This window comes from Paramisgurnus dabryanus, chromosome 21 (assembly GCF_030506205.2).
Source record: "Paramisgurnus dabryanus chromosome 21, PD_genome_1.1, whole genome shotgun sequence".
NCBI lineage: Eukaryota > Metazoa > Chordata > Actinopteri > Cypriniformes > Cobitidae > Paramisgurnus > Paramisgurnus dabryanus.
The window spans coordinates 26,832,274-26,848,346 of record NC_133357.1 but is presented as its reverse complement, the minus strand read 5'-3'; the positions used below and the strand labels follow the sequence as shown (position 1 = coordinate 26,848,346).

Genomic DNA, 16,073 nt, shown 5'->3' with positions numbered 1-16,073 from the left:
TAAACTAAACGGAGTTGCACAATTGTGTCTCATAATTTGTCCGATTTAAATACACTCGAGAAAAATACAACAGAGCAATTAAAAGAAACGCAATTTTCTGTTTATTTGGAGCGACTGCTTGTCATCCTTCACATCCAGCACTGAGCACGTTCATGTACAACGACGAGAAACGTTAAAGGGATAGTTCACTTTAAAATGAAAATTCTGTCATCATTTAATCACCCTCATGTTGTTCTAAACCTGTATGAATTAATAATAATTACTAATATATTAATATGATTGGATAAAAAACATGGTTAATTTTGTAAGGGAGGGATGGCACTGTCTCAATACACATGGCTGCAACGTAGTTTCAACCCTAACATGGACCATCCACATCATTAACCCTAACCTGAGGGTGAAGTATCCAAATTTCTCTCTGACCACTTTATATTAACTTAGATAACATTTACCACTAAGAACACACAACATGAGATCACAAACCTTACAGACTGCTTCAAAATAGTTTTTTAGCTTGTTTAATTGTCACAAAAACTTCATTCGTTTTGTCAAGTAAGCATCATCGTTATGTTTAATTAGCAAAGGAGAACTGGTCAACTAGAAACAAATTACAGTAAGTGACAAAATATATTGTATTATGAAGATGGGCACCTCCTCTGCACACTCTTGAGAAAAGTCTCTGTTAAACGTGATAAGGATGGAGGGGTTTGGAGGTGAGGTTTCCCGTCATGTGAACACAAAGAATTTGACATCCTTGATGATTTCCACAGAGTGGTGAGTGCTTGTTTTATACTCTTGTAGGGTCAGCAATCATTTCTTAAGGTTTGTCCACATTCAAGGATTCTGCATAAGTCCATCAGGTCTAGGAATCTCCTATCATAACCATGTCAGTGAGAACTATGTGGTTGGAGATATGCCTTGATGCATAGTTGTGAGTGGACCGGGCACACAGCCCTGCGGGTCTCAGTATATAACAGTGCTTTGATTATAAGGGGTATATAGGAGTAAATGTAGCCTATGATCAGGGAGATGCTTGTAACTCACTGTTGTGACGATTTACTGCAACACACATGCTCAACGTTTATTACTATCGTTAAAAAAAGGCTTTGTAATCTTTTATTTTTTAACACTGACAGCACAGGAAGCTAACCTGATTGTAATCTTCATGGTAACATTTAAACTCATTTGTGGCTTTTTCTAATACATTATCTTATACATTATTCATTTACATTATTTGAATAAATCCTACAGTTTCCCATCAGTTTTTATAAAATAGCTTTACACCTTTAAACAACAGATTTAACGTAATAACTATAATGGAGTCAGATAAATATTTAAATTAAAGCAAATCATGCAATAATAGCAGCATGACATTTCCATCTTATAAATAATACATGATTTTTCAATTATCACTAGTTAAAGCAGTGGTTCTCAAACTTTTTGGTGTGCGCTGCCCCCCTTTTGCAGGCCTGGGTGCATACCTTTGCGTCCACCTCAACCCAAAGAAAATTCATGACATAAACCAATCTCAAACTTTGAAAATGATACAAAGCAGTGCTGTTGGTTAGTAGCCTTAGTTTTCTGAGGTTTAATAACACCAAATATATGGCGCTCCCTTGGCATCATCTGACCCCCCCCCCCAAGTTTGAGAACCACTAAGGGGTTGTGTACACCAAAACTTTTACGCCCGCGGCCGGCGCATGTTTTCAATTGTTTCCAATGGAAGCTCAGCGTTTTTCAAATAAGCCAGCAGCTAGCGGTTTTCTTCCGCGCTGAAAACCGGCGCACAGCAGTTTTTCCGCGCTCAGTGCTGAGCACCAAGAGTTGAAAAACAGCTGGCATTCGGCGTTGTCCAAGCGTTTTCAGCCGCGTTTAAAAGTTTTGGTGTACACAACCCCTTAGTTATGGTAACTTCTTAAAAAGTAACAGATGTTATTACAAACTTTTTTTTAAATTACATCCTTTGTATATTAATCTTTTGACACAATTCTGTCATCTTGTGTTGAGTTATAAATAGAAAGATTCAAGTCACATCCATATAAAACCATTCTGAACTTAAATACCATAAACACATAAGTTGCCATCTGGAAATTAGTAATGTGGAGCAATAAAGCTGAAACACTTCAATGTAAACTCATAACCCAGAAAACATGCCTGAAAGAAGAAGAAACACATAGCATCAACAATTTTACTTCTCATTTCAGCATTAAATATATTTTATATAGTAACATTTAAATATTACTCAGATGCAGATATTTCTCAGATTTCCCCCAAGTATCAATATTAGCCATAGTGTTCTGAACTTGTGTGTTCATAAGTTACATTTTTAAGTGAACTTTTCCTTTAATGTGTTGCCAATGTCTACGTATATTTACTCACGGCATTGGCGGGAAATGCTCGTAACATGACAGCGCTCAGTCCTTTATAGAGACCTCTTGGACCTTCGTTTCGTAAGAGAGTTCGTAACACATCTACTAAACCCTTGTAATGTCCATCAGCAGCTGCAGGACAGAGTCACAACAGTGAGTCATGCGAACATTTGTTACCTTTTTCGTATACAAATCAAATAAGAAACAAATTGTCGCCGTCAGCAAAAACCTCTATCTCCCTATTTCATCATTATTTATAAGTCACCCTTTGCTGCTATTTGTGGGATTTATTAATATTTAACAAAATGAAGAGTGTTAAAAAGAGCTTGTGACTGCAACTCCTCCCTACTTCTATTGTAAATGAAGTGCTGCAAACATGTCTCTGCCATAAATGTGTGGTCTCTGCGATTTTTTTTTTATATAAGCTCAGATGCAAAACCCTCAAACAGGTGCATCAAACAAATTTTTTCTTGTAAATTAGCATGACTTTATGGATTTTGGAACAACGGAACAAAGCAGTATTACTCAATGACCCGAGACCAAGATTAAGTAGATTTCAAGCAAACTCTTTAAGCAGATTTTGTAGAGTCCCACTAGAGTGGATTATCTCTGATAACAAGCAAAATAAATAAATAAAAACAGTAAATTACCTTAAATTCAACACGTTAAAATGTTTAACACATTTAACGCACCCCATTGAGCTTGTGCTTCATCGCAGTGCTTTAGACAGCGCACAAATACACGCAAACAGTAAAGACACAAATGCTACCGGAGTTCATGTTTGCACTTGAACGGGCATTTTCCACAAAAGTATCTTAAAGGTGTAATGTATTTTTTAGCGGCTACTGATGAGATTGCAAATTGCAAACAACCTCAATTTCGAAACATACAATGAGATTCTACAGTAGCCGCCAAAGGACAAACATGTTGTCGGTGTATGTGGATAAAAGCGGCACATTCTAAGGTAATAAAAACAATACAGTTCATTATGTAAGGTCTTTATACACCACTGATCATATAGTTATGTAGATTATATTGCATTTCTGTCTAGAGATCCTTCTAAAATGTACACAATGAACCTTTAAAATACCGTGATTATTCTCGTAAACACTCGAGTGAATTCGGACACTTGAGCTCGCCGGAAGTGCTACAGTGTGGGCACTATTATCCACAGAGATAGAAAAAGTAAAAAGGAAACGAGTAGCTGTGAGTGTTCATCGGTTGTACTCTTATTATTGTGGTGCATTGTGGGGTTGAATGAGCGCACTTAGCAATGTTGACTATGATTTTGGACACCCCTAAAAATTGATGTTCCCTCAAGTAGAGCACTATTTAAAGGTATAGGGGGCTAATTCGGACACAGACAATGAAGTGCCTGTGTTTCGTACCTGTTTGGTACTTTGACTTCAGCACATCTGCAGGCAATGCAACCAGCCAGTTTAAAACTCCAGCGACCCCACCTGCCAGAAGAACTCTCCATGTGCTCAGCTGAGAAACACTAGACATTAAGGAAAATAATATTAAACCTTTATCCAAACATTAAAATTATTATTTACTAGTGACACTTACCTCTGTCCTTCAGTGGTCAGAGCTTTTTTAAGGTACTCATATGTTAGAAAGTATAAACCATTTGAAGGCACATCTGAATACACCAAAAGAAAAGAAGTGATTATCACATTTAACTCTTAAAAAAAATCATTCATATTTATTATGAAATACTTCCTGAATGTTAATTGGTTAATACAGCCATTTACAATGTGCTAACTCTCTCTCACTGTTTCTACACACCTCTGATTAGAGTCAGTACAGTGCCCTTGTAAACACTGCATATTCCCTGTTGCTTATATAATTTGAGTGCACAGTCAACAGGTCCAGCATACTTGATCTGACCAGCTGACGACTGAATCTAAAACACAAATGCAATACACAAATATTATGTAGAGGTCAATACATGACATAAAAATGATCTCATAAAGGCTTTCACACTGCGCTTAATCACAATGTTAGTTAATTAGTTTGCAGCACTTCGACCTCGGCGCCAGGGCCGGCGCCACGAGGGGGCGTGAGGGGGCGTCGCCCCCTCACTGGCACTATCCCGCCCCCTCAGATCACCATTAATGTTGAATGGGATTTTAATGATAAAATGCGCTATTTAAAAATCACGTTTGCCTTGTGTATTGTCTTCCTAAAGTGAATTTTAAAGTCTAATTATTTAACAAAACAAAAAAACAAGTGTGCATGTATTCTACCGTGACACACGCCCACTCATGTGTAGCCTATAGGCTTGTTTGAATTCATCAGGCGAAGACGTCAAAATGCCGCGAGAGCGAGACGAAACGACACTTAGTATGATTTCTCGAATCGTTCTCGCGGTACTTTGACGTCATGTGGTTGTTGGTTCTTGCAGCCGCGCCTGAAGTTGAAGAAGTTTGTGTTGACGGCTTGAGGCACGCCGACAATGAGCCTGCGTTCTGAGTCTCAGAGGGAAATCAAGATGTCGAAGTGGGAAATTATATAAAAATTTACAAACAGGAGTGTGAGAGTGACCTGGGCCTGCCCTGTAGCAATGGATATATGGAAAATAGCATTGGAAGTTCTACAAACCGGACTCCGGATTGTCACACATCAATTAATGCCGTGGCGTGGATGAATTATCGGAGCATTTCAGGTGCAAAGATCCAAATGTTCGGCTGTCATTATGTCAATTCGGGCACCATGAACTTCAGCCAGACTTTACATAGTTTTGAAAAGTTCAGATGTTCATGTTCTTCAGCATCCTTGCAAGTCAACGTACAACCAACAGCCTATTATTGTTCTGCATTTAACGTTAAAGGTAAGCCTGTACGATCTCTCACACACCTGTTTATCAGGAGTAAATAGATAAAAAACAGACATTGTTAAATTTATAATTAACGAATTTGAATTAGCCTATCCTACAGCATAGCTGTATATGTAAACGAGTTATTGTCATTTTGCTATTGTGGTTCTCTAGCTGCTTAATCGCTAGCTTTTGGTGCATTACTTGTGGCAGTTACTACATTATACAGCAACTACGTTATATGATCAAATTGAACCAAAATGTTGATAAAATCTTGCGTTTGGACCGTTTTTGGGCTAAAACCATCAACTCTATTTGCCAACACTGCCCCCCACCATTACGTAAAATGTATTTCTACCTCTGGGTCTGAACTTCAAATGAGCAGTGTTGTGCTAATATGTAACGTTAGGTATGCGGTTTTTTGTTGTTGTTGTATTGTTCAGAGCTCTGTACGTTGCTCACTATAGCTGTAGTTTTTGTGGTTGTATTACAGAGATGTTTGTTTATAACACTTTAAAACTTAATGTACCAAACCTATGTATTTTCTAGCTGGGGGAATTATATGCATTCATGTGATCGCCCCCTCTGGTATTTTAGACGCCCCCTCATCAGCGCTCGGCTGGCGCCGGCACTGCTCAGCGCGCAGTAACATCATCACTCCTGACTCCTCCCCCTCTTGCTCAAACTTCAGTCAATATTACTGCATCCAAAATCGAAGTGCCGCAAACTAGATGCTCTTCTGCCATACAATAGTGTTCCCATTTTTTATCCGCATTTTATTTATGCCTCCATACTTTTTCGTGTAACTACTCATGTAACAGTCTTTAAATAGGGAAAATATGGAAGTGTTTGGTAGCTTCTAAATTCATCCCTATTTGGATCCTAAGGAATGAATGGTGCTAGGCTAAATGCTAACACATTCACGACCCACTGTACAAAGATTAAGTGCACGCATTGAAAAAAGATAGATATGTATTTATTAGTCTAATCTGAGGTAAGAACATATTAAATATTGAAAAATTGTGTTGTTTTCCTTTCACAAATTTAACCTTATTGCAACGTGTAACTATATTTTTAAAATGGCATTGACTGTAAGCAGCAAATCTCAGCTAAAGTTGACGCATCTATGTGTAGTCTGCAATATATCCTGCTTGTGCCAAAACATGAATTATTGTATTTCTCGGTTAAACATGGCAAGTTTCTCTGCATGTGCAGTAGGAGAATTTAAATGTACACAGAACATTTGTTGACTTACAGTACATTCAGGCTATAGGTTTTATCAGTAGCTGTTTTTCCTTAGGAATCAAAGCCATAACATTTTGTGCTGCTAACACGATGCTCTACCAGTGGAGCTAAATGAACATCTTCACAGAGTCAAGTCCAAACCTAACTTAACCCATAGACCACATAAATCAACCTCCCTCCACACATACACAGGTCAGGTGTGTAATAATGTGTGTAATGTTTGTGCCCTGCCTGCAGTAAACACTTGATTCTCTCTCCCGGAGCCACGATCACAGTGGTGAAGACTCCAGCCAGCATCCCTGACAGGTAGATCTGTGAGTACCTGCCAATATTTACAAGAGGATCAGATGCGTATGTATATACAGAGACTTTACTAGCACGTACATGAAAACACAACATTACTGTACTAACGTTAGTGGGATGGTGGGGTCACTCTGCAGGAAGTCTTTTCCAAGCCCAAAGCCAAAGAAATTCATCGCCATCATAGGGGTCACACCAGCTAGCGGAGCACCCATCCCTTTATATAAGCCAAATATTCCCTGGAGTCATTAAAAAAGTAGATGTGATTGAAAAAAAAAACATCAGGCAGAGACAGAGATAAGAACTATAAAGACAGGTGTCATTTTGATCATTGTGTGTGTTATGGGGCTTAAGCAAATTTTGGTACTATTAAATCTAAGTGAACAAAGGGACAAATTCAATAATAAGGCAAAGTCCTGTTTTTACTTCATTAAAGATTACATGAGCAGGTGAAGAAATATCTGTGTCAAGTGTAAAGTTTGGGTCATAAAGGAAAACCAGATGTGGATCACAGAATCAACTATAATTTACAGACGTCTTATATCATAATATATCAAAGTACTAAAACGAATCAAAGGAATCTTTATATCAGAGGTGTTGTAAGCCTTTCAGTGAATTTCCTTAGACTTTGACACTGAATTAGACCACTCCCACCCTCCACAAACATCATGTGAAATGATTGACAGGCAGAGTGTGCTTCTGATTGGTTAAAAAGTGTGAGTCCCTCCCCTGGGTCGTCTCATTGATATCTGTGTTGGAATAGTTTTTAGGTTAGCAACTACATAGAAATGTGTCTACAGAAGTTTAAAGAGAGCTTCAATCACCTCTTTAGACAGAGTTTTTCTGAGACAATCGTATGTCCCTCTGTAGAGAACAGAATGTTGTGTTTGTAGACGGACCTGCGATAACACAAACAGGAGTTTAGAGAGACACACATTGATCTCTGCGGATGTGTGAGATAAAGCACATGTCTGTAGTCTGTGGATAAGTTATCAGTATAGTCACACAAAAGCCAGATGAACAGAGCTGGAGTCCGGTGTCATCATCTTATTTAATGTAGTGTTCTCAAAATATCAAACACACATGAAAGAAATAGATTTTAAACATTGTCTTAAAAAAAAGTCAAACTCTTGACTTTGACTCTTGATCTTTTATAAGTGTTTTGGAATAACACTTTTAATGTAGCAGTCTAAGTATTACTGAGCTTGTAAAATAAAATTAAAATATAAATAAAAAACAATGCAAATATAAAATACAAAACCAATGAAAATGATACAGTAATCCCATACAATGACACATCTAAGAGTGAATATTTATTTGACTATGTCGACTTTACGTTGTTATTGTCATGAATTTGAGTTTTACACATCTCTGTCTTTTTAAGTTTTACCTTAATAGTGTCCAGTGGGTGTCCAGCAAATAAGAGACAGACACCACCAACCCCTCCAGCCACAAAGTTCTTCAGAGGAGAAACTCTTTTCTCTCCAGTCATCTTTAGGCTCTGCACTACACTACATACTGAAGAAAACTTTACAGTTTCTCCTCGCAAACCATTAGCTCTGAGTCTTAGTGGACTTTTAACCATAATTTCACTAAATTTACCCATTCATTCAGTCTGATACTGTCCTCTTGTGGCCATTCTATGAATTGCACAGAAAATCATGTGTCTCTGTGTTTTAGCCAAAGTTGCTTTTGTAACCCGCTGTAATAATTCAAAAGAATGTTATGCATTTGTATGAAAGTTTGTTTGTCAAGTATGGAAGGCATACTCGAAATGTACCCTCTGCATTTAACCCGATCCCAGTGGGTACACAAGTCGTGAACACACAGAGCTGCGGGTCGCAATCCCCGAGACTCGAACCGGAACTCTCGAGCAATAAACCCAACCCTTTAACCACTAGACTAGACTAGACCTGACTGAAACTGTTTTGTTTCATATTTAGCTTATTCATTTGGAAAGGCATATCTTATGTTTGTAGCAATGTTGAAATTCCAATTGATTCAAGTGCACACAGTGGCCGCTTCTCAATCGGAAGGCTGCAGCCTCCGGAGGTCGCATATGCAGGCTGCATACGTCATCAAACTTGGTTTATTTCAGCTAACTGAGCATACGTTTCAAAGTCATAAGCGTATTACAACAATTTACGATTAACTATGAATAACAGTCAACTTTATAATATTTTTTTATAAATATTAACATTAAGTCTTTATGACGTATGCGACCTCTGGAGGACGAAGCCTTCGATTTGAGAAACGGCCAGTGTTACAGGTCAGTAGCTTATACTGTCAGGTCGCAAATGGCCTTGACGAATCGCAGCAACGGACCAAAGCGCTCAGCGCATCTATTTTTACAGTCTATGGTATGTATTTATTATGTCTAGGTATTATTAAATATATTTTGATTTTTTTCAATGTAAAGGTATTTTCATGACATGATTTTGTGCACTTGCAATATTGCCTAAGAAGCATACACATAAAACAAGAAACATACAATAACAAACGATAAGGAGGATTTTTAAAAATTCCAATAAGTCCAAATAGTAGCATAACTAATTATGTAGGTCAACAAAATTAGCACAATTAAAAAGACACAAAAAAAATCTAAAATAATTATAATTATAAAAAAGTATTAATTTTAAACACCAGCAATAATATTTATTATTATAACTATAAAGCGGAAGCCAATGACATGACAGAGATGTGGGCGGAACGGAAGTCATGACGCAGTTGTCCAGCATAGATATATACACTAGATGTCGCCTTGCCTACGCCAGTTCATTGGACCGAATGCGTCAACTAGAGCCGCCATCCCGAAACAGGGGAATCCCGCATCAGCGTCATTGTAGGCAATGGTGTAACCGAAATAAAATCACCATAAATCGTCATGAACGCGATTTTCTTTGTTTTCTTTTGGTTCGTTTCAACAGTCAGACATGTATTTAGCGTTTAGTCCAGGAAAAAACAAAAGTTTTAATTTTATGAAAATTTACTTTTTCTAACTGTAATGCATAGTGCTAGTAGCCCTTTCATCCATGCGCAGCACAAAAGTCCGGCATCGTTCATGAATTCGAAGTACAGGCGGAGATAGCTGCTTTACCTAGATACTTCCAATGACAAGACCCCTGTTCTAAGATGGCGGCGGTTTTGACGCATGCTCAGAGCCCCAAGGCGACATCTAGTGTATATATCTATGGTTGTCCAGCAGGTGGCAGTATGATAATCATCTGCGCGCGTTTTTCACGAGGAAGTGACCGGGAGTTTTATTTTCGTAATAAATGAAATATTACTGACAGGTAAGAGCATCTGATATTATGTTTATGATTTATATCGTGTGCTTAGAAATTCAGTCAATCAGCGGGTGCTTCGTTGAACAGTATGTAGTAAAGTTCTCAGACATATGTATTTTTTTCATTATTATGTTGGTGTTTCTCAGATTCTCGCGATGTCTCAGAGGAAGAAGTCTCAGAGCAAAGTCCAGAGGGTCAGAAATCACATTTACAAACTTGTACTGTTTTACACAGAGGTTACATCTGTGACTGTTTATGGTTATACAGATGTTCAATTCTAGCGAATTTTCATTTGAAACAGATGAAAGGAATTTGAATGTGGTGGATTTGCTGTTAAGTATAAATAAATAAGACATTTACGTTGATATAAATGATAAACAGTAACGTTATCAGTGAAGTTTTGAATTTGTTGTGTGCGCGTGATTGTGTGTTCTCAGTTGATGCACGAGGATGATGATAATGATGAAGATGTCACCGTAAGTCAAATAACATCAACACAAGCGCAGAGAGCTCGTGAGAACTTCACTTCAGATCAAATCGACCGTAAGGTAGAGATCATTATGTTTGTGTAATATGACATTAATTTCATCATAAACTCCAGATGTTGAAGAGGTTTGAATTGAGCTCTTAATAAAACACTAAACCTTCAGACTGATGATTGGACTGCAGGACATTGTGCATGTAGCTCAGCTAGTAAAGCATTGTGTTTGGGACACAAAGACACTGGGTTCAATTCCCAGGAAAGACACATACTGATTAAATGCAAATACAAATGCATAGTTTTACATGTAGGCATTTAGCAGACACATTTATCCAAAACAACAAATTGATTCATTTTAGAGAGCCAGTAATATGAAAAGTGATGTACAAAATTATACTTTCAGCAAAGTTTCAACATTTAGAGAAAAGAAGATTTTTTTTAACTGAATGCACTGTTTCTTGCCTTGGAAGGTTTATAATTTTTTTGCGTTTAAATCAAGGTTGCAGAAGTTGTCCAGTTCATCTTGGTTAAGGACCAGAAAAAAATACCAGTTCGAAGAGCAGGTTTGGATAAAAAAAATGTTTGCTTCTCTAAAATATTAATATTAAAGAGTCTTTTGAGAAACTAATAAAGTTGATTGTTTAAATTGTCAGTATGCGTTTCTTTTTCTTGGATTTTGTTTCAGATATTGTCAAACATGTGATGAAGGAATATAAACCCATCTATTCAGAGGTTATCAACCGAGTGTGTCGTACATTTGATCAGGTACATATAAAGAGGTGAAAAGACTATATGACCTTAAAATCCTTCACAAGTCCAGTTGTAATCTGTGCGTTTGATTCAGGTGTATGGATTTAAGCTGATGGAGATTGATCCCAAGAATCACATTTACATCCTGATAAATAAGCTGGAGTTTGTTCCTGGCATGTAAGTCTCACACATAAACAAACTAATTAATAAATTTGATAATTATCGTTTAGTTAGTCTGTGACATCAAATGGTCCCACACCAGAGTGAGCGGTGGGATTATAATTAAAATCGGGCGCTGTTTCTTCATACAATGCGAGCTGCATGTTTATCAGTCGCTTCTTCTCACTGCGTGACCAGCAAGGCAGCGTTGCCAGGTCTGCAGCCTTTCAACCAATTTGGGCTTTTAAACTCTTTCTGCAGGTTGATGCTTTTGCATTTTAATTTTAAACACAAAAGAAATGAAAATGATGGCGCAGTGGATAAGACACTCGCCTTTGGTGTGAGAGACCCGGGTTTCGAATCCACTGTGACACACCATTGTGTCCCTAAGCAAGACACTTAATCCCTAGTTGCTCCAGAGGCGTGCAACCTCTGACATATATAGCAATTATAAGTCGCTTTGGATAAAATGTATAAATGTAAATGTAGTCGATAAATTGGCTGATTAATCGATTATGAAAATAATGGTTAGTTGTGATGCCGATGGACTTAAAAACACAAGTGAGTTTGTTTGTAATCATACAGGTGTCCTGGAAAGCCAAAGACCGGCCTTTTGTTTGTCATCCTCAGCGTCATCTTTATGAAGGGAGGTGTTGTCAAAGAGAGTGAGTAATCCATGCTTATGTTTCATGACTGTTTCTGATCTCTGAACAGCAACAGAAAGGGATATTAAATATGAACACACTGAAAATGACACCACAGTATACGGACTACCGGCACATCCGGGAACTTGACTGTAAAAGTCGTCACCGCCCCTTTTTGGGGGAAAACAAAATAGACTTCGATACAAAATAGCGGAACAAAGCCGTTTCAGTTCGTACACAGCCGGCAGGCGTAAATAACTTAAGAAATCACTCAGATTAAACATGTCGAGTAATTATCTGTCCACCCTGCCTGCCATAGAGCGCAAAAGATAAATTAACACATTTAATTTGGTCAATATAAAAACCCTTTAATTGTCCCTTTCATTCTCCTAACGTCAAATTTGTGTAACAGCGCTATCCAGTGATTGCTGTAAATATCGCTAAGCTAGTTAGTTGTATGGCTGGACAGAAAAGTGCACTCGGTACTCTAAATCAGTGGTTCTCAAACTGGGGACCGCGAGATGGTGCCAGGGGGCCCCCAGTTTTATGACATTTTATAAAATACATTAATTTATCATAAAATTCTGTGTAATTAAAGCTAAAAAAAGGCTAATAATCAACAGCACTACTTTGTATAATTAATTTTTTTTAGTTTAATTATAATTTTAGCACGTTTAATTAACGTTTTAGCACGTTTTACGTTTAGGGGGGTCGCGAAGGAATGCACCGTACATAAAAGGGACCGCACGCTGAAAAACTTTGAGAACCACTGCTCTAAATATAAAGACATAATATATAAATACGAAGTAACTTTCAAATGTCCGGGAAAGACACCTCTGGCCAATAGGGAGCGTTGTCACTTAAATTTGACGCTGTGAGAATGAAAGAGACATGTTTTTATAATGACCAAATTAAATGTGTTAATGTATCTTTCGCGCTCTATGGCAGGCAGGGTGGACAGATAATTACTCGTCATGTTTAATCTGAGTGATTTCTTAAGTTATTTACGTCTGCCGGGTGTGTACGACTGTTGCTTTGTTCCTCTATTTTGTATGGAAGTCAATGGGAGGTCTAGTTTGTTTCCCCCAAAAGTGGGCGTTAACCTGTTCAGAGACATTCTATGACGTTGCGCCGGTTGTGCGGATACTAGCAATGCCATAATAAAAGTTATTTTCAGTGTATTCGGTGTACAGTTATTTCGGTGTAAATGTGGCAACAATCTGGTTCAATTAAAATTCAGTACGGTCATTTGTCCACTTGATGTTTACAGCCCTTTACAGTTTACTTTATCAAAAAACTGTTAAAAATCATTTATTGCCTTTAAGGTTGTAATTGAACAGTTGAATGCAAATTTAGTCTAACAAAATGTATCTCAAACATTTTTTTGTTTTATTGTATATAATTAAACCTGACCTGATCATCGTAGAAGCTGGTATGGCGTTAAAAAGAAAAGAATGAACAGTCGTATGTGTTTATGACAGAGAGATCAGTGAGACCGCTTGTTTCAGTATTCATTTATAATCGTATTGGTTCATTTTTAAAACTTGTTTGAAAAGTAATCACAATAAGTGTTTGTTTTGTGAGTGACACAACTGTAGTAAAGAGTGTTGTGGATATGTCAACATCATGAGTGTCATCTAAACAGAAAGTCAATTTAATAATACAATCCTGATTATAGAGCTGTGATTGATGTAATAATCTTTTCTGAACATGATGATGATGTGTTAATGGTCCTGAGTGCTTTTTGGTTTCTCACTGAACTCATTGACACAGATTTGATGAATAAAGTTAATTAATCTTAAGGTGTTAAGAGGCAGATATATATTTCAAGTGTGTTTTTTTCTCTGTAGATCTGGTGTGGAACACACTGAAGAAACTGGGAGTGGATGCAGGGTTAGTGTAAAACATCTAATTTGGGATCCTCAGTGGTTTTAATGCTGTGTGTCTGACATTGAGTTGTGTCCCCTCACAGGGAGAAGCACGAGGAGTTTGGTGATGTGAAGAAGTTGGTGACAGAAGAGTTTGTGAGGCAGAAGTGAGTTAATGGCTCTTAATCACTCGTCTTGACCGTTAGCTCAGTGTGTAAGAGCTGTGAATGATGGAGCTGAAGGTTGTGGGTTCAAATCCAGGCTGAGACAGATGTTGGTGTGTTCAGAGCTGCTGTTCCAGAGATCATGAGCAGGTGGTTTATATCACACCATACAGAATAAAGGAGTTGTGTGGAGTGAAGGATGAATGAAAGAAAACATTCACCTCCGTCAAACGACTCCTGACATTTATTTGACTAATAAACCTTTCATAATGCTATGATAACAGTTGGTGATAAGAAATGAATGCTTTGAGTTGTATGGAGTGTTACTGATGTAAATACTCTTATCAAAATAGACCTTAGAGGGGAAAAATTGGGCAGATTTGTTTCTTCTATGAAAAGTGAATTGATTTCACGAAGATCATTGATGTTTTTGGCGAATTCTTTAATCCAAAGCAACTTAAGGTGCATTATAGGGGACATTACACAAGACTTTTTTAAGATGTCAAATCTTTGGTGTCCCCAGAGTACATATGTGAAGTTATAAGATTAGATAATTTATTATAGCAAGTTAAAATTGCTACTTTGTAGGTGTGAGCAAAAATGTGTCGTTTGTGGGTGTGTCCTTTTAAATGCAAATGAGCTGATCTCTGCACTAAATGGCAGTGCCATGATTGGGCAGTGCAGATTAAGGGGTGGTATTATCCCCTTCTTACATCACTAGGGGAGCCAAATTTCAATTACCTACTTTTTTACATGCTTGCAGAGAATGGTTTACCAAAACTAAGTTGCTGGGTTGATCTTTATCACATTTGCTAGGTTGATAGAAGCACTGGGGACCCAATTATAGCACTTAAACATGGAAAAAGTCAGATTTTCATGAAATCATTCATTTTCTAACTGTGATTAAAGTCATTTGATGTTTTAGAAAGCTGATTTAATTTAATCACATACAATTTTAACATTGTGAATAAATCACTTTTATATCTTCATTTTATAACATTAGAGTTGAAAGTAATCAGTTTTTTTATCATTCATACATAAAGAGTTGTATTTGTGTTGATTGTAGATATCTGGAGTACGTGAAGATTCCTCACACTGAGCCGGTGGAGTTTGAGATTCGCTGGGGTTTGCGTGCCGAGCACGAGACGTCTAAACTCAAGCTGCTGGAGTTTGTCGCTGAGGTTTGTTTCATTCACCGGTGGTACAGATGCTCTTTCTTGTCTTATTAAAGCTGTAAAGATGGTTGATCTGTCCCAGAAACTCTTCAAATAATCTCACATCCACCCACTATTAACAAATGAATGATCCAGAAACTCTCAATAACAGACAGCCAATGGGCTTAACACTGAAGTGTCAATGCTTTCATTAAAATTACTTTATCTTTTTAATTATTTTTATCTTGAGTAATAAAAACATCAACATGGTGACATGCACATACAATCCAGCACTCAGTGGTTGCACATAAATAGCATTTTATTAGTTTTCATTAAAAGTTGTGTAAATGTGTATAATTCATATTGCTTTCACTTGATGGGGTCTGCTGTGGTTCTGAACATCAGTACAGCCATATGTCCTCTCAAATAAGAATATAGGGCTTGATTTCCATAGCGTAAGACATCGTCTTTCATCAGTTAATGGGCTCTTCTGTTTCTTTGTTTGGATTAATAAAGTTTTAAATGAACACAATCATGTTGACTCTTGTGTTGTGTTTGTTCATGGTTGTGTTGTTTTCTTTCATAGCTTCATGATCAGGATCCTCAGAGCTGGAGTCAACAGTTCAAAGAAGCCAATGCTGCTGCTGAGAGTAGCCAAAGATCATAAACAGACCCGTCACCTTCAGCTTCAATCAACACATGCCTTGTGTAATGCTTTTGTTTTCATACTTCTTTAGTAGTAGAGTTGTTTTGTCTCTTTTATTTATTGTTTGTAATAAAAATAAAGTTCTTTTACAATATTCTGCTAGCAGGTTTGTATTTATTATCAGTACT

At 37.4% G+C, this 16,073-nt stretch overlaps 2 protein-coding genes across 2 annotated transcripts; one reads left to right on the top strand and one right to left on the bottom strand.

Annotated features, from left to right (window-relative positions):
• Nucleotides 1-384: 384 nt before the first annotated feature.
• Nucleotides 385-8,365, bottom strand: LOC135775882 (mitochondrial carnitine/acylcarnitine carrier protein). Its single transcript, XM_065286446.2, has 9 exons — nt 8,123-8,365; nt 7,557-7,631; nt 6,844-6,971; nt 6,664-6,754; nt 4,158-4,275; nt 3,939-4,011; nt 3,758-3,867; nt 2,380-2,501; nt 385-2,154 (listed from the first exon to the last, which is right to left on the bottom strand). Exons 1-9 carry the CDS (start codon nt 8,336-8,338, stop codon nt 2,092-2,094), a joined length of 996 nt encoding a protein of 331 aa, XP_065142518.2. The 5' UTR covers nt 8,339-8,365; the 3' UTR covers nt 385-2,091.
• Nucleotides 8,366-9,934: 1,569 nt separating this feature from the next.
• Nucleotides 9,935-16,039, top strand: ndnl2 (necdin-like 2). Its single transcript, XM_065286445.1, has 11 exons — nt 9,935-10,025; nt 10,166-10,213; nt 10,457-10,567; nt 11,000-11,063; nt 11,186-11,265; nt 11,345-11,427; nt 11,995-12,074; nt 13,904-13,946; nt 14,026-14,088; nt 15,152-15,266; nt 15,826-16,039. The coding sequence occupies exons 2-11, from the start codon at nt 10,175-10,177 to the stop codon at nt 15,904-15,906; spliced, it is 759 nt and encodes a 252-aa protein (XP_065142517.1). The 5' UTR covers nt 9,935-10,025; nt 10,166-10,174; the 3' UTR covers nt 15,907-16,039.
• Nucleotides 16,040-16,073: the final 34 nt, after the last annotated feature.